We start from the raw sequence: 24,035 nt of genomic DNA, 5'->3' as shown, positions 1-24,035 counted from the left end.
ACTGTGATATGCACATTAAATTGTATAAGCCTCTCATTACAAAATTAATTGTTACATATTTACATTTCAACCTACCCATGAATGTGTTTGATGGCACTCTTTCCCGGGGCCTGCTGTGGTCTTGAATGTCACTTTCTGTGGATGATCCCTCGTTATGAGCATTAATTGTACTATGAAGGTTTCCACTGGGCAACTGCATTAAAACACTGGTGGCTGTTGAGTCAAATGGGTCCTCCATTGTGTTTCCACATGGATAATAATTTTTCTTTGAATATATTAGGCTTCCATTACAAGAATCAACACAAACAGCTCTCTGGTCAGCTGAGTAACCTAGATGTAAAAAAAATGGCAAAATGAGAACAATGTATACAAAAGAACTTCCAACTATTTCTAAGATGATAAAGTGTTAATAGTATAATGAGGGAACTATCACTATTATTAATCATAGAATTACGTACATCAAAAGCCAAAAATACACTAAGTTAAGTACAGTAAAGCTTAGATTCAAATACAGGAAGTAAAAACAGTATGTTCAATGTGACAAAAGTAGCCTAACAATACATAAAGCTGGAATGTTTCATAACTCAGAGGAAAAACATTTACCTGTGAACCCTTCAGAGGAGTCAGTGCTATACATATTTTCCCTGGTTCGCATTGATCCTATGGTTGCTTGGTAATGACAAAGAAGAGGGTCCATTACTCCCTCAATGTCTGCTTCACTCCCATTATCCAGGTGACAAATGCCTGTAACAGTTCATCAACAACACTTTTTACTTGACCTTTTATTGATGCTTTTTAAAGTCACATCTTTTAAATTTCATTTCTCCGCATTACAGCAAATTTATAAGCCTTATAAGAGTGAAATTTCCATGGTTTTTTAAAGACATACCATTTAGATCTCTCTGTTGCATGTAAAATCCAGAAATCGAAGATGACATGAAATGATGGTTGCTGCCATTTTCTGAAAGCACGTAACCATCTTGTCTATCAGCCAATGTTCCCTGTGATGACAAATAGCTGGGAATATCTGCAGGCAGATTTGTCTCATCTAAGGAAGAATGGAAGCCAATGTTAAAACCAATTTCTCTTGTTTCCTATTCACATGCAAGTTTATATTTATTTTGCTTTAAAAGAAAAATTAATCTAACAGGCACCTATCAACAAGCAGAACTTTACACGAATCCGTTCTTGTGATGAAACAAATCTGAAAAGGGAGCACAGAGTAGTAAGCAGATTAAAATACCTGTGTTTGTCACACTGCAGTCCTCATTGCGTTTTCTTGTGTGGTATATAATGACCACCCAAATAAGAGAGGTTCCTACCACACAGCATACGACAGCAATAATCACAATGCCAACTGTAGTCCAGCCATCCTCCTCTGTTCCTTGACTAGTATTTTGAGTTGACTCACAATTTGGATTTGGGAGGACATTCAGCCTAATATTACCCCTTTCTGTCCCCAGTGTATTCGACATTTTACATGTATATTTCCCAGCATCTTCTTCATCTGTGTCCACAATGATAAGAAGCTGATTTCCAGCAGCAAAAAAGTGCCTCTCTGTCACAACTAGAGGACTATCGTCTTTTGTCCAGTTCAATTTGGGGGCTGGACTTCCACCAGCAATGCACTGTAGAACTGCAGTTTCACCTTTTGCAACAGTTCGGTCTGTCAATGGACGCAAGAAACATGGTGTTTCTGTATGGAAAAAAACACAAACATAAGTTATATAACATAAGTCATAAACATAAGTTATTTAGTACAGCTGCAGAAATGGCAGCTAATTATATATATATTCTACCTCCTAAAAGTTAGCTTTTTTGTTATTGTCCTAAAGTAAGCTTTTTATATGTTGTTTGTAAGTGATATGGAGTACAATAATACTGATACTACACTTCATTTTATTTCTAGGTCAATATTCCCTTCTTTAAAAGGTAAAATGAGCTCTTACCCAGCACAGTTAGCGTAGCATTAGCAGACACTGTCCCAGCAGTGTTTTGGGCATTACAAGTGTACACTCCTATATCCTCAGTTTTGACTTGAACTATCACAAAAACATAATCCTCCGGCATGACATGCATGCGTCTCTCTCTGGCTGCGGGAAAATCTGTGCCACCATCTTTCTGCCAAGCAATCTGAGGGCTGGGGTGCCCAACAGCTTTACACTCCAGACGGGCTGTGGCTCCTGCCCTTACTGTGAGATCCATGGGCATTTTAGTAAAGGACGGAAGCACTACAATATAAAACATACTGCAGTTAAACGGGGAAAGACATATTACAAACATTATGATATTTCATGAAAGTGGTAACCGTCCAGCTCCAAGAGAGGCACTTTATTTACTTTTTTGTAACGTAATACGTTTTTTTTTTAATAACAGGTAGGACAGACAATAGTGTTTGCAAACCCATACTTTACATGTTGTTATTCATTCACAGGCAATGAAAAAAGGCACTTACTGTTTACAGTGAGCTTGGCTTTAGTAGAATACGATGTGCCAAAGTGATTTGATATCACACACTGGTATCTGCCCTCACTGCTAAAGTCTACATTACGAAGCCAGAGGGTTGTATTATACTCCACAACTTCGCCTTCCTGAACACGAGGATGAGCATGATTCTCAATTTCAGCATCGTCCAGTGCCTCATTGTCTTTTTTCCAAGCAAACGTCATTGGGGAATCACTGGAACTTGCAGCAGAGCATACAAAACTCACATTGGATTCCTTTATTACTGACTGAGTCTCAGGCTGCACTCTAATCTGAGGTTTGGGGAAATCATCTGTAAAACAAAGATTTAAATTAACTTAAAATAGTAAAATTAAAAGAACTATGTTACAGACAAGCATTTATCAATAAAGGGCTGAGGTGAGCTGGTACCTAACCTGGCAGACGATGGCTGCAAGGCAGAATACACTCCAGGCACAATCCCATTATATTCCAGGGCACATAAAAAAAAAAATCTAGTTCCAGGGCCTGTGCACCATGCCTCTGCCATGATGTTTGCATACACATATTGAACCATTACACACTTTGTGTAAATTAGGTAAGTGTTCCTTCCTAGAATGTACCCATTCCACATTAGATTTTTTAAAGTCTTATCAGAAATATGATTAGAAACGTAGAAATGGTGGCAAAGAAAAGGCCTTTTAATTGTACTTTATCCTGTCCATCTCAAATGGGGGCATGAATTTAAAAAAAAAAGTAAAAGATACTCTAAATATTGGTCTTTGTACCAAAAACCTTGTACCTTCAGTATGCTGAGAAATAATATCCAGCTTTCCCATAAATATTTTATTAATGTGTGTCCTCATGAAGACATAGAATGATTGTGGTCATTTCTAAATGTCTGGAAAAAGTTCAGCCTTAAAAAAATGCAATTCCTCTATAAAGTGAAAATAATCAGCTTTTGAGAAAAATCCTGTTGGAAAGTTCTTTAAACTTACTGAAAAAATGAACCTAAAATAAAATGACCAGTGTGTATACATTTTTATTTTCCAAATTATAACCAGGTTTGGGTGCAATGAAATAACACTCTTTTTTTTCATTTGATGAAAATAGAGGAAGCCTCTTAATCAGCTCAGTTACTCTCCGCACAAAACGAGGCTGGGATGATTCTTGGGTGTCAAACATAAGGCCACAGCTGGCCATCCAAGCCCATTTGTTCAACCCCCATGGCAGTCATGATCATCAGCCAGGCTTCAATCTGCATCTTGCCTGAGCAAGAAGACCCCACGCAAGAAGCAGGCATACTAGGTAATGTTACTGTGACAATGCTGCATGGAGTTCTCTACCTTTATCCCGTCTTGGTGACCATGTTCTAATTATGTCTTAGATAAGCGTATTTTTACACAAACAAATCAATATTTTGGAGCATCAGTTGAACCGGAAATGTATCTAATATTTGTTTTCAAAATAATATTTTGAACACTGTAATAACGACCATATAATTATGTTAGAGAATGAAAGAAGAATAAATAGTGTTGTGTTGTTTAAGAGAAGTAGTGAAATGCATATTTCTTTGTAGAAGTGAAAGGAAAGCATGTTTGATTTCTACAAAAGGTAATGATTTTCCAAAGAAGAAACGTGAATTTGTTTGTTTGTGTATTGCCAACATCTAGAAAAGAGTGCTTTGTAATTCTAGTGTTATTTTTTCTGTCACACAATGCATTTGAACCTTGACTTTTAAAGACTCTGCTTTTTAAAAGTAAATATAAACTACAAACTTTTTAATTATCACTGCAGGAGCTATGTTAGTTTTATCAGTTGCTCACGCAGGTTTTACAGGTAATTGTAGCCAGTTTAACTCTCATTTCAGTCCTGCAGTTTATCAGCTCATATACAGTCAATCCCTCATTTTACAAAATTCTCAAAATGATGTGTAATGTGAAATTTCATATAACAAAATTCCTATTACTTCATATGTAAAAGCATTCAGCTCGTTCCAAAGGTCTAGAAAATTGTGCAATATTGCCTTAAGAGTACTGAATTGTCAAAAAGAGTATTGTTGGTTTAACATAGTTAAGAAGAACATTTAACTTAGTACTGCAGTTCACAATATAAATAAAATGTGTAAAAATGGTAAACTGTTGGAAAACTGCATAGTGTGGCTAAATGCAAAGCAATATCTTTTGGTCACTTGTTTGTTTTCAATGCTTTCTGTCATTTCAGATCTTACAGCCAGGAGACAAGCCTTCCTTGTTTTCTTTGATTTTGTAACATCTGAAGCACCCGAACACTTCAATCATTTTGCCAAGGCTATGTTAAAAATAAGCAGGATGTCCAATGATAATAAAATACTAAGTCAGATTAAAAGCAAAAAGGCTACAAAGAGCAGAGTTTTTGATATAGCAAAAATTCATAAAACGAGCATGCGTATAGCAATAGTGGTGTATTTATTTTTGTAATTTGTAGAACAAGATGTCCTTACAATATTATTTTCAGCAGGAGCAATACTTATGCAGTGTACAATAATCACAAATGTTATATTTTGAATGATTACAGATAACAAGGCTAAAAAAACTTCCCCTAGTGGCATCTGAAGACACAGTGACTGCTAACTGCATTTTAAAGGAGGTTACGTCATAACAAACACCAAAAACACAAAACAGCCACAAATGGCTGAAATGCTAAGTAAAAACATTACGTGGAATTATTAGTACTATGTATGGCCCACTAAAAATTCATTTAAATGAAAGCTGGTCCAATGTAGCAAAGGAGTTTGACTCCCCTGCACTGAACAGCCATTATCAAAATGTATTTTTTAGCAAAATGTAATTAATGCTATAATAAGACTGAAACTTACCACATACAAAATCCTCTGGGTTCACATTAAATATACTTTTTCCCTTTAACAACTGGGGATGGGCACAGCTGGCATTAATGAAGGGCAGAAACTTGTGCTCTACCACCCACGATGGCAGCCATTTCAGCTGGCAATCACATAAGAAGCTGGACGTGTTTAAGTGCCTATAGAAAGTAATTACAGACTATTAAGATTACATTAAACAAAGCTTGAAAGGAAAACAAAATTACAAACAATGAGATAGGTAAAAGGACTGTTGTCTACAAAAGTTGCATCACACTTAAGACATTTAAATTAACATGAAAAGCTATTAGCAACACTTACAATTCCTCAAGCTGCTTCATTTGTGAAAAGGCATGTCCTTGAATAGACATGATTGCATTGTTGCTCAGGTCTCTGAAAAAAGAGAGGAGGTAGCAATGAACTTACGAATAGTTTTAAACCCGTGGCTTTAAAAAGCAGTCCTTGTTAAACATTTGGTTAATTTAATATATCTGGAGAACTGAAGGGCTGCAAACACTTCAATTATCAAAGCAAAAAAAGTCAGAGCTTAAGGGCAATTAAATTGGGCTGCACCATACTTGGTTAATCATGCAGTGCTGAGCTTTAACTCCTTTAAAATGCAACACAACTGTGAAAATCTAATTAAATGCATATGTTACTGGCTCAGAAATGCACAGCTTTTGTCTACACCCACACAAAGAGTAATCAATGCAAATTCTAGCAGAAGGAAATCCACACAGTTACATACAGCATTGGTCATTGCTTTGTGCTAATTTATGTAAAGGAAAGAAGAAAGGGGATCATCTGATATCCCACAGCTGGGTCTGTTTTCTGCAGTTTTACATTTAATATATTTTGACAACTAGTTTAAAAAGTTCTAACTACACAAGCCTGAAAAGTAACTTACAGGTAAACCAGGGTGTCTAGACCAGAAAATGACTTCTTAGTGATGGATCTGATACGGTTTCCCTGAAGGAGCCTGAAACACAACATTTTGCTTCATGTACAAAACAGTTTTTTTACTACTTAATAACAAAAAAATGTTTATTTTTAAGTATTCAAAACAATGTATTCATTCAACAAAATAACTGTAGTAAAAAATCAGCTAGACCTATATTCCTAAACATAATTTCTGTACTAGCAGATTTACATTAAGTTTTGTTTCCCCATCAATTGTTAAAAACTTATTAAAATGAAAATATAAATGATATTGTACTGTTCTACATTTTTTCTTTAGGAATCATTTCTGTATGGGGCTGCTCACTTCACATTTCTACATGCATTACATTCTGCAGGGTAATAAAATTTACCTCTTACAAAAACATCTTCAGCAAGGGTTTATGATAAGAAAAAATATATAACTAAACAATAACTTACAGCTTTCTTAAGTTGTGTAAAGCAGAAAATGGTCCATTCATGTCTTCAATGGTCCAAGAAATTTCATTGTTTTTCAGATCCCTAAATAGGATTAAAAGTCTAGTTAAAATATCCTGAACACAAATGATCTATTCTTCCTAAGCATAATATGGGTTATGCTTTTGTATATTCCAGGAAAGGTATAGTTAAAAGCATTTAAAGCTTCTTTTGTTTTTAAATAGGCCCTAGGTAGTTAATTCAAGGTACTGTCTCCTGCTGGCTTTGCATACTCTTAAGAGATACTTCTAAGGTCACATTAAATGCAAGAGGGGGCACCAATAAGTAAATAAGCAGACAAACAGAAACTCCACAGAACAGCTATTTCTATACTTAAGTCTCCAATAAACCACCCTCAGATTTATTAGATTATAACAAGTTAAGAAAAAACAAATTCTCAAGCCTGTGAATAACAACTCATATTTACTTTGGCTTGATTTTCAATGCAACAGTGTGTTTATCTACTTTTTTTAATCTTTCCAAACAACTAGCTTCCTCTTCAGATTAATGATGAATGACCTTTGCCTGTATAATCATCACCACCCCTTACCTACACACCTGCCCTTGGCTGACCTTGCACAGCTGACATTTGACTCCATTTAAAACAAGCAGAATGTCTGCAAGCCTTGGAGCTGCATTTGGTTCACTTCACCCTGGATTGTAAAAACTAAAATTCACTTTTTTTTTAATTACCTTACTGTATTTTTAATCACCTTACTGTATTTAATCATCTTACTGTAGCTGAAAGTTTAAAACACATATATATATATAAAATAAAAATAGAACTTATTGTTTGGGAAATAATCTAAAACTGCACTAATAGCGAGTAGTTACTGTGTTCAATGCAATAAACACGAAGGCTTTAAAAGGGTTTCCATTATGGAAGAACAAACCAAATGCAGCACAAAACAAGAAAGGCACACACCATTAACAGTTTATATGAACATAATTGTGAGACTTACAAAGTATGTAAGTGGGAGAGACCCCGGAAGGCGCCATCGGCAATGAAGCTCACTTTGTTATTTCCTATGTGGAGTTCGCCAAGCAGACTCAGACCCACAAAGCTGGACTCATCTAACCGTGTTAATTGGTTTGAGGTGAGATCCCTGTGAATACAGCAATGAAGCAATTAAATACAGAATAAAGGCAAAACAATAGATTATCTTCTAAAGCGTGGCCATATAAACATCTCTACAAATTTTACTGAGGTTGATTAACAAATCAATTAGCCAATTGGGAGTGTGGGAGATTGTGGATTATTGGGGGGCTTTTACATTTCTTCTAACTGAATTTCTTTAAAAATTCAAATCTGATTAAGAATTTGATTCTAGGGATAACACATGGTTAAACAAAGTTCCTCTTATTTTTCATAGATCTGCTTTTACTTTAATTTTATGCATCCTTCCACAGAAATGTATGCAGAATATTATCTGCACATCCCAGAAAAAAGACTAACTCATCTCAATAAGTGTAGACAGATTACTTATGTCAAGATGCTTTTCATAGTTTTGATTAGTTAATCCACTATAAATTTAAAATAACTGATAATACAATTTTAATAATTTGCACACTATCAAAATTTGCTGTGAATTTTATTTGGCTTCAGTTATTAACAAAAAACCTATTGTTGTCAGACAGTTGTCACCTTGGAAACTTTATTATGAAAACCTCATAGATCACTGGTAAGGGGCTCATGTTTTGGCATGAACTCTGCACTCAAGTTGGAAGAGAATAAAAGCAACTCACAGCTCACTGAGTTTTTGGCAAAACTCCCAGGCATCAGGTCTGATCCTGCTGATGGCATTCTGGCTGAGGTGGAGCTGCTGTAACATCAACAGCCCATAGAGCCATCCTTTATTGACTTCTGTCAGGTTGTTATGATCCAGTTGTCTGCAAAAGAAAATTAATTTAAAAAATGTAGCTACAAATTCTACTAAACATAATTTTCATAATTTACTATTTTTTTAAATTGAATTCGTAGCAAGGCTGCTATCTAAGCCAGATAAAATGAACGTAAAATTACTTATTCCCCAGCAATTCAAGAGCTTCTCTAAAACAAACCTAAATCAGTTCAAGTGCAAAAGTAGAGTTTAAGGATCTCTTCTCAGGGTCACCTTAATTAATGGGACTTAAACTGACGTTAGACTAAGATCAGAAATCTAGATCACTTTATGAGCCATATACAATTTCTTGCATTAGGAATTTGTCTTTTCGCATACCCCAGCTTGCTCTCCATGAGACACACAGGCGGGGAGAGAGAAATACACCTTATCTTTTTAAGTTTCCTAAGATACTGAATTTTACGCCTCAACACACACTGAAATATCGCAAATTGACAAGGGGGACCAAGGGGGATTGTAAAAAAATTCAATTCAAATTCAGGATATAGTGGTACAGAGTCACAGATTGTTACTTATCCCAAAAAGTAAATTGAAGACCACCATTAAGAAGTGGAAGGTGCATCATACCACCTAAGAACTACCGAAATGAAGCTGCTCTTCCAAACTTAGCAGTCAGGCAAGCAGGGAACTAATATTAGATGCCATTCTATTATTATTAACTATCTAGTCAACAATAATTCTGAAAGATTTCCTTAATGCTACGTCTGAAATGGGAGTCACTGTTCAGCAATAGACTGGTCTCCTAACAAAGTCAACCTGTGTGGCTGAGTGGCAAGAAAAGGGACTACTGAAAAAATATTTAAATCATATATGTAGTATATCTTAAATAGTCTATCTTTAATCTCATATAATATACTGCACATATGTGACAGAAGGTTTTGTAGCCAAACAATACAAAAAATTAACATTGGTCAAAATGCAAAGCATTACATCTGGTGCTAGCCCAAACACAGCACAATCCCAGCTGTCAAGTTTGGTGGTGGCGGCATCAGTTTATAGAGATGTTTTGCAGAAGCAGCTACTAAGGAGCTTCTCAGGATTTGCACGTTATATTGAAAAATGTGGTGCAAAGAACATGCAAATCCTAAAGGAAAAACTGTTCGACTCACCCAAGAATCTAAAACTTTGTTAAAAATTCACATTTTAGCAGCACAATGACCTGAAGCACAAGGCCAAAACCACACTGAAGAGAGATATCACAATGATAAGAAGAGAGTGAATATCCTTGACTGGGCAGTCAGTCCTAACTTCCAAATTTATAATGAGGCTTGATGATTGCAGTCTATCATATATCCCAAACAATCTTGTCAGAACTGACAAGGGAAACAATTTTGCCAGGAAAATGATAAAAACTACACCATCCCATTGTGCAAAGCTAGGAGAAAACAATCCAAATATACTGACTGCAGTAACTGCTGCCAAACTTGCTTCCAGCATGAATAAGGAGGATAAAGACTTGTGCAATCACTTAATGTCACTTTGTGTATCTTCTTTGCTGACTTCCTTTATATATATAGCGGTGTTTAATTTTTATAATTAGATTGGAATAAACAAATATTCAATTGAAATAAATTTTATTTATTATTCATTGAAATGTAGCTGGAAGAATATGCATGCTTTTGTAATGCTATCAATAATATATATATATACTTATAAGCTTATACTTACAAAACCTCCATATTACTTAGCCCCCAGAAAGCACCATCCATCAGCTTGTTAATACCATTTCGCTGCAATTTCAGGGACTTCAAGGCATGCAATCCATGGAATGTCAGTCCGTCGACTTTCTTAATTCGATTTCTATTTAGTTCTCTGTAAAATGATTCAAAAATAAAAATATATGGAGGGCAATGCCAAAGAGTAACAACACCAATCACTGCTTCATATATAAACAAAAATAGCTTACAGGTGTTGCAAATGGGGTAGCTGAAACATCTTGGGAGGAACCAAAGAAATGCGGTTTCTGTTTAGCTTCAGAATCTGCAAAGTGCTTGACAAATTACCAAAACAACCTGGCTCCATTACTCCAATTTTGTTGTTGTTCATTAATCTGAAACAAAGAAAACGGTTACTACTATTGATTCTCAATCAAATGCAGTTAACAGCAAATGCAGTTTTATTAAATGCAGTTTAAAAAAACAAAAAACAAACTTACAAATATTTTAAAGGCAGCTCTGGGAATGATGATGCTTTAAGTTCTATGATATTATTACTGCTGATGTCCAGTGTTTCCAGGGATTGAAAAGATTTCAGTGTTTCTGGTACCAGCTTTGAAATCCTGTTGTTAGCTCTGCAAAATTGTAAAAAAGTAGGTTAGAATTTTAGCATATAAAATAGATAAATTCCTTTAGAGCACAATCAAAGCACTCTAACAAATTATAGTTCTTCACAATACCTCTTTGCTTTGACTTTTACGCTTGCAATATTCTTTTATAAATACATAGCTTGTTTTCAGGTTCCATAAAATATATATATTTCAGGTGTCAATACAGTGATACTTCAGCTAATTAATGCTATCAAGTTAGGTAACAGGTCATACAGCCACTGGTTTATACTGTGTTATTTTGTTTATAAGGTAATTACTAACAAGGTATTAAAAACTGGCAATTACTTTAGCGATGAATAACATTCCCTTAGTGAAAGCATACCACAGCAGAAGCCAGCAATTTCCTGAACTGCACGCCTTCTAAATTGCAGTGCAAAGCTGTTCAGTTATAAACACAACTTGCACAGTGTGCCCTTTGTAAAGGGCCTGCTGCATAAAACAGAAATTCCTTATACCACTGGACAGTAGAGCTTATTTCAGTATTCATATTTACATCAACATAATTTAAGAAATATCTATATGCTTCTTTCATTATGTTGATTTTTTTAATTGGGTTAAAATTCTTAACTTCAGTCGTGCCTCAAAATTCCAGAAAAAAGGGGCATTAGGAGGAATAAATTAAAAACTTTAGCAATTTTAAAAGTATATTAAATATCCCAACCTAAGGTAAACTAAGAGCATCTCTCAAGTGTAACAATTTAATGTGCATATAAGTATATTAGAAGTATAATATAGTGACCACTTCTATGAACTGTTAACAAAACTAAGCTTTAAACAAAGAGTAAATAAACACATCGAACACTTCAGCCTCTTTTGGCTCCAAAGTGAGATTCTTCTTACTGCTTTTCAACATGGAAATAACCTCTAACGTGTTACTGAAATGCTGACACAGCTCCCCATTCTAACAACTTAAAATATTTATATATACATCTATTAATTTATATATATAACTAATTACTTAGTGTTAGGGATGCTGTAGGTAATCCATTTCTACCATAATACATTTGCACAAATCTGCAGTATTTTATAGGGTGCTGGGACATTGCACACTAGTTGGGTTTCATGTCTCGTGTTACCTAGTCTAAAAGTTGCAAGTAGGGAGACTAAAACCTGAATTTCCAGTTCCTTGAAAGAAATCAAACTTACAAGGCTCCTGGCTGCACCAAAGCAAAAAGAATCTGTCAACACTTTTAACAGCTTCATACCCTTCATACAGGATTCAGCCCTGGGCTTTTAAGCTGTGATGTGGCAACAGGATACGGGGCTTTAGTGTTTTTGTGCTTGCATGTCTGCTACCTTCCAGGTACAAACACACCTGGTCAAAATGTGCTCTTCAGCAACAAACTAGCATCTAATCCAACTGTAATTAATTAATTATATCCCTGACAAGCCACTGATCATTAGTCTTGACTTCTACAGAATCAACAGTGAAACATGTATCACAGAACAGAAGTGCAAGTATATTTTAAATCTAGAACAGGAGAAACGTCTTTATAAGGGTTGTGGGACTATGGATCAAGCTATGCTGTTCATGCTGACAAAGTTACTTCCCTGATTTCTTTCAAGAAATGGCTAGATGATATGCTCTTTGGTAATTAGCAACTACCCAATGGGCTAGACAAAAATCATAATACGGACTGGACATTTATTTTGCGTTTATGTCTCAAGGGCTGAAACTGAAAGGATTATTATTTTCAGTTTAATTTCCACTGTAGGCTGTGTAGAAGAATATTTTTTTATTGTCAAGGAGGATGCTGTAGTCTATAAGCAGAGGGTTCAGGTGGCAGTATTTGTTGTTTAAAAGACTTAAAAAAGACTTTTAAAAGTCTCTTTAAAAATCAAATCCTTGACACATCGATAAGACATATCCTTGATAAAATGAAATTGTGCAAGACCAAATAGCCTACTATCTTCTAAAGGCTATGTAACTCAAAACAACATAATACTATTGATTATAATTAAGGCAGCAAGTATTTCCCTTATTACCAATTATTATAAAAAAACAAAATTATGCCCGACATCTTTAGATGAAGGTGGATTAGAAGACCCAAAAATTCAACATCCACAGATGTTTTAGGGACACATCTATGTTTTAGCACAAAATGATGAAACATAGATATGTACCTAACTCAGAGTCAAAACCTTTTTATATTACAGCTTCTTTGCACTGCTACACATGCTTTCACTCTTTCAAAGCTTGCCCTTGAAGCTTTCCACTTTGACTCTCAAAACTACAAATAATTATGTACATCACACTTCTGTTGTATATTGGTGTTGCATTGTTACATTCAGGAGCCAAGATCATCAGATCTTGCACCTTATCAAATGGCAACAGCATATGCTGTATGACTTTTGTCAAATGTATTTCAAATAATTTGCAATTAAAAGTGTTACACCACTTTTATTATTACACTGAGTAATTCTTATAGAATGCTGTTTAATTGTTTTAATTTTATGATGAATGTTCAAGTTTTATATGAGCTGAAAAGTCACTTTGTGCTTGCTGATTTTACATGAAATTGAGCTTTGCAACTCTTAATGACTTTTTGACTATTTCTTTAAGCAAGAGGCTTCTTGGCATTTTGTCTGTTGACAACAAAAAAAAGATTAGTAAGGACATGGGATGACACACCCACATATACATCACTGCTAGCTGAAAGCCAACAATTTGACCAAAAAATCAATATGGTCAAACAATTTTTTCTGTACATGAATAAACTACAAAAGTGGAGAGTACTCAAATAAGTTTTAGTTATTATTCATCTGCTGTATATTCATATTGCAATTGGATCCTAGCTACCACCCAAAAGTCCTGCTGTTAAGCACTGGTTATGTTGTAGTTGCAGGGGTAGACATGCACAATTTTCCTTGGGAAAAACATTTCTTGTATGTGGCTCTCACACTCATGATGTCTAGCTATTAAAGTATTAATGTTATATTAGCAGAATTGCTATACACAACAACATACCTTTATACCACTGTTTACCATTTTTCAGAATAAACAATATCAAGTGAATCAAGATCAATGGTGGTAGTGCTAAAATCCATTCATAGTTCATGTCTGACTCCTTTTACAAAGCAATTTCAAATTTTGGTGGGAACCTCTCATAGAACATAATACTGATCTGGAAAAAGTACACAGAGGATGAACCAGATCAATTCCTATGCTGTATGGACACACTAAAATAATAACTGACTACCTTTATCAAAGAATAAAACCAATAGAGCAATAAAGCTCAGGTAAATTACATTTAGCAACTATAGGAACTTTAGTTCCATGTCAATTCCTGCTGCCTACTACCACGACAACATCAGATATTGCTTTTCTCAGATACCCTCATCTTGAGAACTAGACAACAAGTAACTACACAATCAAATGTCAGAGACTACATTATGCCATTCTGCAACATAGTGAAACTTAAGAAAGAAGAAATGCCACCTGAAAGCAAAAGACTATTAATTTTATGCCTGATGTACCCACAAGTCTGCTCCAGAGATTTGACAAAAGATACTCTTAAGGATACCAGATCTTAGAAGGACACACATTAAAGGCAGAACCAAAAGAACAAGATCACTGCTTTTTAATAACATTTGCAAAAAATGTTTTAACATTTTTAATCAAAAGGATGAATTGAATGGCCACATACTTCAGCTGCTAAGGGCCCTCCAGTGAAATCAGCTCCCTAGTTCAGTTCCATTATTGAATGCTTTTTATAGCATATATTTTAAGTACATTTTGCTGTCGAGGTAATTAAGAAGTTTAAGCAATAATAATAAATTATGTGACTCAAAATGTGTTTTTAACACTGAATCAGAAGCTGTGGCATTTAATGACCAGGGCTGAAAACAAAAACTGCTTTGTAAACGGTTTTTATTTCCTATCACTAGATCTTCAGTTCACAGGCCAGTCCCCAGACAGACAAGCACAACATTGTGCATTTAGATAGAGAGTCTTCAAATTTGTTTAACTGATTTTCTAGTAAATAAGTTTATTAGGAGTCATGACATTAAACCTTGGGGCTGTCTTGTCAATCTTGTAGTTGTGTTACTACTGATTTTTTTTTTATCCTCCGAGAAGAGGAGCCCATAAAAACAGACATACATGACATATGTCCCTTCATCATTACATTCCAAAGCTTATTTTACCAAGAGTAATGACAAGATGATACTAATCAAATAGAATGAAATCACACATGGTACACAATGTTTTGAAAAAGGATACCTCAATAATCACTTAAACAAAGATCTGTGAGGTCTTGAAACAAACGTAAAAAGGTTCACATATGCAAGAAGGCTATTTCGTACAGCTAGGTCACTTGGGTGTTAAAAGGTAATGGTTTGCCTATTCTAAAACCTGGGTGCCAGCTTCAACATGGATTGTAGCTTGTTTCACACTCCCTCAACCTGTTGTGTAAAGATGTTCCTCTTATTCTCTGATTTAAATGAATGTTCACATAGTTCTATGCACTGCCAGCCATGTTATTGAAGTAGGTTCCCTGGATTTTTCAAGAAATGGCTAGATGAGATCCTTATTATATAAAGCTATGAATAGCTAAGTGGGCAAAACAGGCTGAAACAGACTCCCCTCATTTGAACATTTCTTATGTTCTTTCACATCTGCCTTCCCAATAGTGTGGGATGAGCATGCTTGTGACAAAATGTAAAAATATGTTTAGTTTTGAATGAAAACACTAATACTTAGGTATTTTGCTTTTGGATTTACACAAATTAGTGAATTCTAGAATTTACACACTAAGCAATGTGTATGCAGTGTCTACCAAAACTCAATTTAGCTAAATGAATGGGATTTAACATAAGGAATTCAGCTATTTCATTTTATAGTAAGCTATCATTAGAAACTTATTTTACATTGCTAAGACTAGTTCCATTTGTATTAACATTATGATCTGTCACTTCATGTGCCACACAATGGATTAAGTAACAGAAAGATCTGTACAACAGTCTACAGATAGTTAAAGGAGAATTCTAGCCTTGTTGCTTTTTGAGCATAAAATGTTGTTTGCTTTCAAATGTGTATCAAAAACACTGCCAAAATATTTCACTTTGGAAATCTGTATGCCAAGAAGAAAAAAAAAGAGCTATTAGCTTTTAGCCACATTTGGAAGTAGTTTATCTGAAAAAAATCAGTCAAACTGAGTATAATCAGAGCTTGAACTGTTTATGAACAACAGAAGCCAAAACTGCACAAAACAAGTTCTTAAAACGCCCTTAAAAAGCAAAAATCTAAAAGCAGCTGAAATCAGACTTTCTCAGCCAGCAAGAAAATAAATGCATCACTACTTATGAGTAAATAAAATACAAATAATTTTCTGATGGTGTAAGGCACCCTTCTGTATATAATTAATATGATGGCAAAAACAAAGAAGGATGCCTGCAGGCCCAATATACTTAATACTGACTAAAATTTTCCCCTCCTGTGCTTTAGTTTTTCAAATGTAGCCCCCAAAATAAGCACTGAGGTATTGAATATCACTTATTTCTTATTTAAACAGCCAAGCAGACACAGCGGCAGCTCCATCTGACTTTGCTGACCTAAGCCCAGCATAAAAACAAGCCCCAATAGACCGCCAGATGTAAGTAATTGAGTTGTGATCATCTTAATTAATTGAACAATTTTCCAGGAATTCATGTGATTTAACTCTTCCAACTTTTCAAAAACATCAGTTGAAACTTTCTTTTCTTTATCTGGCATTCCCTGAGCAGCACCCAGAAGTGTGAGATTTGATTCAGAATTAAAGAAAGATACTAGTTTTAAGTTGTTGTAGCTATTCTTTGTTTCTTATATTAATAAAGTAAGTGGCCAAACACAGAGACATTAAATAAGTTAATCTTATCTTCACTGCTGATTCACAACGTCTTTTAAGTACTTGATCCTCCACTCTCCAAAGCAAAGCAATCCCTGGTTTTCATTAAAGGCGCCACAGCATAAAAGGGAGTCATATGATGGCTTTTAGAAACTCTGTTCTTTTTCCAATAGGAAATACCACACACACACACATTCTCCACAAGTGCTTTGCCAGCACTAAAAAAAGTGATTTGCCTTTTGGCGTACACACATACACACACTTCTCCAAGATAAGACGCCATAGATTTACTTGTCAAGAAGTTGATTATGACTGGCAATAATTTGGAAAACACCTTCCTATCTGCAGAATTTACTGGAATTCTTAAATTTTAGATTGCACAAAGATGTAGCATATTAGACTGAACATTTAAAGAGCAACTTTTTGGGGAACCAAGCTATTAACATTCATTACAGCCAGAAACTGGAATTATATATTAAATAATCTGAAAATGATCCACCTATCACTAGAGTATCCAAGAGCCTTTTCAGTTGTATGGTTAAATCATTTGTGTGCAACTCTTGAATTTGTCATTTGTACTGTTACTTAAAATATAAATCGACTTGCTTTATGTACCCCATTGGTGCAAGGCTGTTGGCTAAGCAAACACTGAATACAAGAATTTGTTCTTAACTGATTTACTTGGTTAAAAAGACGATACAGTCAAAACATATTCCAATGCACAGTACTCACAGACCCATAAACATTTCTCCTCTTTGGCAACTCCTCAATTATTTCAAACGTAAACATACTTCAATACTGTGAGTGCAATTAGATCTTTTCTAGAACTTTATGTCTAGAAATATGACTGGCATACTGAAGACACAGACAATAGTTTAATGACTATTTTTTGTCCATCCAATTTACTGCTTTTTCTAACCAGAAACCATCCCAGCACGCAACAGGTACAAGACAGCATACTCCCTGGGTGGGACATCAAACCACTGCAGGGCACACACAGACAATTTTCCCAGAAGTCAAGTAACCTCCCAGCATGTTTCTGGACTCTAGGAGGAAGCCCAGAACACGAGGCGAACATACAAACTGCACACAAATAGTACCTCAGTTCCGAAATTGAACCCAGGGCCCCAGAGTACAAGACAGCAATGCTAGACACTGTGCCACAGAACCTGCCGTCACATCATCCAGTCTCCAATTCTCAAGGGCAATAACGTGCCTTGTAGCCATTGTTAGAAACTCCTTAACTCTTAAACATTCTATATGTGTCTAGGAAACAGTTACCCAGTCTCAAACTTAAAATATGGTACGTACTGAAAATCAGGTCTGGCTTTTCCAGAATATTATGCTTAAAATACAATTTCCAGAAAGGACCCTATTTATGGAGACATATATCCAATAATAAGCTAAACATATAATGTGCATCCACATAAAGCCCATTTCACTATGGTAAACATATAAAGATAGACAAACTATTATCCAAAAGTCTGTAATGATGCTGAGACTCTCAGCTGTTATATGCCGTAAAAGCCATTAGGCTGATACATAACACTTATACAACCCTTTTAATACAACAGTCAACTGATGCATTATCATAATCCACAGCAGTGAAAAAGGTAGTTCATGAACCATTTTCAGAATCACAGAAACATTTCTATGGTTCAGGTTTCAACAGATTACAAAAGTATATGCAAATATGACAATTAAATGTGTGGATATTTCACATAAAGAATATACTGATACAAAATATCTCATCAAATAATTTGACAACATAGAACTGCAATTTGTAAAACTTTCCTTCAACAAGGAAAATCCAGTCCAATACCAAAACGTTTTTGTGATTTTGCTTTGCACCGTAATTCAAAAGCTTATAAGTTATTCATTTCCTAATAAAATAAACAAAGGAAACACTATCTGGTATGCATACATTAATGTACTTACAATAAGAGAACTGTAATATTTCTGGAAACTGGCCCCAAATCTGGTATAGACTCCAATTCATTGTTGTTTAATTTTCTAAAAGAAAAAAGAAAAGATCTAAATTACATGGAAACTGATCATTTCTATTTACTTAGGAACTTGTTCATTTATTCATACAGTACTCCTAAATTAGCACCAAACACATACTTACATTTCAAGGAGCTTGTGAAGCTTTGTAAATGAGTTACCATCCAGTGATTTTAACTTATTATGACTCAAATCCCTGTAAAGAAAAAAACAAAATCAGCTAAATGAATACCACAGAAAATAACAATTCGGGTTTAACATAACAGGTTCAATTTATTTCTATACAATATTTCAATTTTGGCTCGAAAGCTTGAAACCAATAGGAAAAGTGTCCATATTACTGAAAAATGGCTTTAAAAGCATATTTTTGTATTTTGTGGATGCGAGTGTAGGCGTTTGTTCTTAATGCTCCTCAGAACTTTGATTTCTGTAAGGAATTATTAATGGATTCTAAAGACATCAGGTTTTGTGGAACATCTTGCCAAGCAGGCCACCAGACAGCAACAGGCATGAGCAGATACGTTTTGGTCGGAGTTGAAACATGCACTAATCCTGGCAAAGGCCTAAAACAATAAAGCTCTCCAATTATTGACGCTGCTCTGCATGATCAACGCTGTGGAGCCAGACACTTTCGCTCAGTAGTTTAGCTTGCACACATCTGGAAGCCATCAAGAGACTTTTGAGCAAAACAACTTGCAATCTGTTAACAAACCTTAGGAAAAATAAAATATCTGATATTGTGCTATGCATCCTTTATTTTTTCACATTTATTTAAGAATAGCTGCAAATGAGAAGAGTCCATTTCACACATGGTTAAAAGTATACTTTAATGATTAAAACAGATGGCATAAAAAGGTAGTGTTATACAGTTTTCGTAAAGGCCAAAAGGAAGCTAAAAGTTTCTGAACTGGCCTACACAAAACAGACAGATAAAGATCAACAAGATAAACTGAAGTTTCAGACACCTTCAGTTCCTTAAGAAATCCTGTGTTCTGTATATTCTGATAAGAAGAGTGAGATATATCTCTCTGTATATGCCCAATACATGTATAGTCCTTCAAAATGTTCTTAGAATCAAGAATGAATTATGAACATATGCATGCCGGCCAATTCCATTTTTTATTCTTTAATTTTCTTTCATTTACTTTAAAGTATCATTACTTCTAACCAAGAAAGCACAGTCTCAGAACGAACCTAGTTAAAGGCAAATACACCGCACTTCCTTTCCATTTTCTATTAAGTATATCTTGGTTTATATTCAAGTTTTGGATATGTGTATATTTTTATTCATTCACATTATATATAATGTCAAGCCAAAACGTTTCAACAATACAGAGCAGTAAAAAGGGATTATTTTCAATAATGTGCTTTTGTGAGGTGTAAACGGAAGATGGAGGAAAAAGCCACAATATCTGCAGGACTACACAGCCACCATGTGATAAACCCATGTGGACCAATATGATCTCTTCTTTCCATTAGCCAGAACAAAGCCAAGTTAAACATTACACCCTTCACACCTAGTACAATGGATAATATGTACTGCAATAGTTAACACACCTCTGAAGATCTATTAGAAGAAGATAGAAGATCTGTTTTCTTCAAAAACAAGTATACTTTTTCAGTTTTTGTCTCCAAAATTTCCTTCTCCTAGTTTACAGAAACCTGAATCTTATGTAGAGCCTTTCAGAGTTGGTCTGAAATGCAAATCCAACAACAGGTCTTAATCAGTTCCATCAGGGTCTTTGCAGCTGCTAATTCAGCAAAAACAAGCAGTGCTGCAAAACAAAAGACTAGCCTGTTAAGGTTTAAGACGCTCAACAGTAACTCGTAAATTAGCCTGTTAGACACCACAGATTTTTTAAAGCAGCTACATATATTTTTTTTCTACCAGACCACGTTTTTAACATGAAGACCAGATTTCTTTTAAATTTACTAGTTTCCAGCCAAACAATTTAAAGAAGTAAAATTTCCACACTAAAAAAAAACAATGAATTTCAATTCATCATTCTATTTTGTATTGAATTCTCCGGTATTCGTTTTATTGTACCAGTTCCAAATATTACGCCTACATCCAAAACTTGCGTTACTGGACAGAATATATGCTTATATATTACATTATATGTATATTTGCACACTTTCATCGCAAAATAGTTACACATTTTGAATTAAAAAAAATATCAATCGTGCCCTTCCTTCTTATCTTACGTTCCCTGGAAGCTCGTGACAAAGGGTTTTTAATTTCAATTAGATAAAAAGTGTACATTATCAGATTTAGGAAAATTGTGTTTATTTCCTTCTCTTTTAAAGGTTTAAAACCCACACAGTGTACGTGTTTAACTGAAACTATTTATACATCCCTGGAACTATCGGGTTTTGAAACTATTTACATTCAGGTCACTTCACTGCAGAGCAGTGTTTACATTGTCATTGATGGAGGCGCTGTATTATCACCAGCAATTACCCTTGTGACCTCAGGTAAAAAAAAGTAAATAACACTAGCAAACTAAAACCAAATCCTCTTAGAAAAATAAAAATGTGAAAATCGACTCCCTCAAGTGGCTCAGAATTTCCAATTAGCAGGGATGAGAATGTTTTTTTTCTTATTGTCACAATTAATAAAAACGACGGTTTAAATATTAGTGTGTAAAAGGACTCCTGGAAACGATGCTCTAATTTTGTCCCCCATGATTTTCTTTATACATTTTATATTTTGTTTTTAATTGTGTTGAGAAATCACGTTACGTTAAATTACGTGCCTCCACATTAAATTGTTTTTGGTTTTAACTAGTCCCAAACCACATATAACTGTAACTTGAGATGTTACGAGTCTAGTCTCTAAAATTCACCATGCCAAATGAAACTCGACAGGAATCTTTAAAGATTAATTTACAATATATTTCTAAACAGAGGTCTGAAACCTAAAAAATGATTTTTTTTCTAAAATCTTCATTCTTATACGATTTAGGCGCCCTGCTGCCATTCAAATCTTAAGCCCCTCATGTCAATACAACCATTCACATTTCATGAATAAGGCAGCATGACCCCAGAAGAGGAATTTGAGTAGAATTAGCCACAACTAATTGAAAGCCTTCCTGCATTTTGAGAAAGGGGGAAGGGAGAACCACATACATGTAGCACAGAAACATAAAAAACACTTCATAAACAGGTATACAAATAAACCAACTACAACAAGTTATATATGTAAAAAATATAAAAAGTCAACATCAATTTTAAATATACTGATATCAGACAAAGTAGCATTTTCTCAAAACGTGCTGTTTATCCCTTTTATCTTTATATCATATTTTTTACGTTATCTGGCACTAATTACTTGACACATTTTGCTTATATCGCTCTTAAAAAACGATTGTAATGTAATAGGTTAAACTGAAATACATCATATTAAAATAAAACGACGTAGAGCACTAGAAAGTAAGGAATTATACATCCTACAATGGAACATGCGCCACTTCTCCCAAAGTAATTAAACGCATATATGCTAATAAAATATGCGCACTTCAGATGAGCCATCCATCTGTACCGCTAAGGCCCCAGTTAACTGCATTCTCTGAAATTTTCTGAAATGGGTTGAAGCCATTCAATCCATATAAGTAATTCAGTTGGAAAAGCAATTATTTTAAATATCAAAATGATTAAAGTTCCCAATTAAACAAGATTGTTTTAAAATCCTTTTATCTTTTCTATCAACACACTGAAGTGGCAATTTCTGTCAGAAATTATAATAATTCACACTGTAGCATTTTGTTACCGAACTTTAAAAGTCAAAGGAACATTTAGGTCACCTCAGTACAGCACGAGTTGTCAAACGTGAAAAGGTAGCAAACTACCGAAATCCTTACAAACAGTGCAGAAATAAATCAAAAGCTTGCGGTGCAAACAATACAAGTATCCACTTACAATTGCACAATCCAAGGAGGGAGATTCCCAGGAACCTTTTCCAGTTTTCTCCTACTGCAGTTCAACAGATCTCCAACACATCCGCAAGGAGATGGACAAGATCTGTTTTTTCCATAAAATCCCGACGTTAGATCCACTACCGACAACAGCAAGAAAACGATGAAAAGCTTAGCAGCGCAAAGCGACTGCTTCGCAGCGGACATTTTTGACAATCACTTCAAATCCCCCTTTGCAGTCAAACTTTCCTTTTACGCAGTACAAAAATGATAAATTTAAGAAAGTGAAGCCCCTGTCCTAAGAAAAATATTAAGATGTTGTGAAACAAATTGTAGCGTCTTATATTCCTATTAATAAGTATTCGTCCTCTTTCGAGTTAAATCGGTGAAATTCTTTAAACATATGGAACGCAAACAAAAACTTCCCCCACTCCCCTTAAAAACTTTTTCTTTCTACACTCCTTTTCTTTGCTGCAGTTGCAACTTAGAGCCAAGCACCCCGTTGCGAGCATTTCTATTGGACCTGGCGCCCAAGACACATGACACAAACAGTACGTGAACTGGAGTGTTGTAGAGTGATTTGGGAAACGTAGTTTCGAGGAGTGTTGAATGAGCAAGAACTATGCAATTATCCAAGTAGATGCATTTACGAAATTAAGATGAACGGGGAAAGAGCACCGCAAAAAGTCACCGTAGTTAAAAAGTGTGCAATCTAGAATGTTATGAAATGTTATGAAAATACCCAAACATATAATTTTCCTAGAGCATATCTAAGGCAAATCAAAAGGCTTGTAAGAGCCCAAGTAGTACAGACTTGATTGCTCAACTTCTCTAAACTCTACGTTTCTGTACTCTACGTCAACTCCCGTGAACAAAACCCAAAAGCCCCTGCCTCAATATGTCAGTAGGTTAGTGTTATCTTAAGTGCTATTGAACACGGATAAAGATAAGTGCCGACCTGCCGATTTCGAAGACATGGAATGGAGGAAATGTATATGGTCATACTATTTGAAAATTAATTTACTCGTTCATATAAAACTAACACAATTTTCATCTGTAACGAAAAGGACTGTGAGAAACCAGACAGTTAATAAAACAATATTGACTGGTTTATTACCTGAAGAAGGCTCCGCAGCCGAAACGTTGTGTTTTCTTTCTTCTCTTTTCAACATGGAATAAACCTATTACTGGTTAACTACCTGCCTGGTTTCTCATAGAACTTTGTACAAGAATAACATACAGTATATTCTCGTATAAGACTGACTAGATGTGAATAATACCTGCGACGTCTAGTACGTGAGGAAAACAAGTCTTTGAAATACCTAATAAAGATCTCACTACTGTTGTCAA

The 24,035-nt window shown here is 35.0% G+C and overlaps 1 protein-coding gene across 1 annotated transcript in view; it reads right to left on the bottom strand.

Annotated features, from left to right (window-relative positions):
* The window catches only part of lrig3 (leucine-rich repeats and immunoglobulin-like domains 3), a 30,969-nt gene extending 7,811 nt beyond the window's left edge, over window positions 1-23,158 (bottom strand). The window contains exons 1-18 of the mRNA XM_015352999.2: window positions 22,690-23,158; window positions 18,896-18,967; window positions 18,706-18,780; window positions 10,772-10,906; window positions 10,523-10,666; window positions 10,285-10,428; window positions 8,462-8,605; window positions 7,678-7,821; window positions 6,680-6,760; window positions 6,210-6,281; window positions 5,624-5,695; window positions 5,300-5,463; window positions 2,456-2,776; window positions 1,950-2,231; window positions 1,244-1,696; window positions 890-1,048; window positions 604-744; window positions 76-330 (exon numbers count right to left, since the gene is read on the bottom strand). Coding sequence (XP_015208485.1) covers window positions 76-330; window positions 604-744; window positions 890-1,048; window positions 1,244-1,696; window positions 1,950-2,231; window positions 2,456-2,776; window positions 5,300-5,463; window positions 5,624-5,695; window positions 6,210-6,281; window positions 6,680-6,760; window positions 7,678-7,821; window positions 8,462-8,605; window positions 10,285-10,428; window positions 10,523-10,666; window positions 10,772-10,906; window positions 18,706-18,780; window positions 18,896-18,967; window positions 22,690-22,892 — 3,061 coding nt within the window. The 5' untranslated portion in view covers window positions 22,893-23,158. The remainder of the gene's footprint in view (window positions 1-75; window positions 331-603; window positions 745-889; window positions 1,049-1,243; window positions 1,697-1,949; window positions 2,232-2,455; window positions 2,777-5,299; window positions 5,464-5,623; window positions 5,696-6,209; window positions 6,282-6,679; window positions 6,761-7,677; window positions 7,822-8,461; window positions 8,606-10,284; window positions 10,429-10,522; window positions 10,667-10,771; window positions 10,907-18,705; window positions 18,781-18,895; window positions 18,968-22,689) is intronic.
* Between the last annotated feature and the right edge of the window lie 877 nt (window positions 23,159-24,035).

Source organism: Lepisosteus oculatus, chromosome 7 (genome assembly GCF_040954835.1).
Source record: "Lepisosteus oculatus isolate fLepOcu1 chromosome 7, fLepOcu1.hap2, whole genome shotgun sequence".
Classification (NCBI taxonomy): Eukaryota; Metazoa; Chordata; class Actinopteri; order Semionotiformes; family Lepisosteidae; genus Lepisosteus; species Lepisosteus oculatus.
The sequence above is the reverse complement of the archived record's forward strand: the minus strand, read 5'-3'. Positions and strand labels throughout refer to the sequence as shown.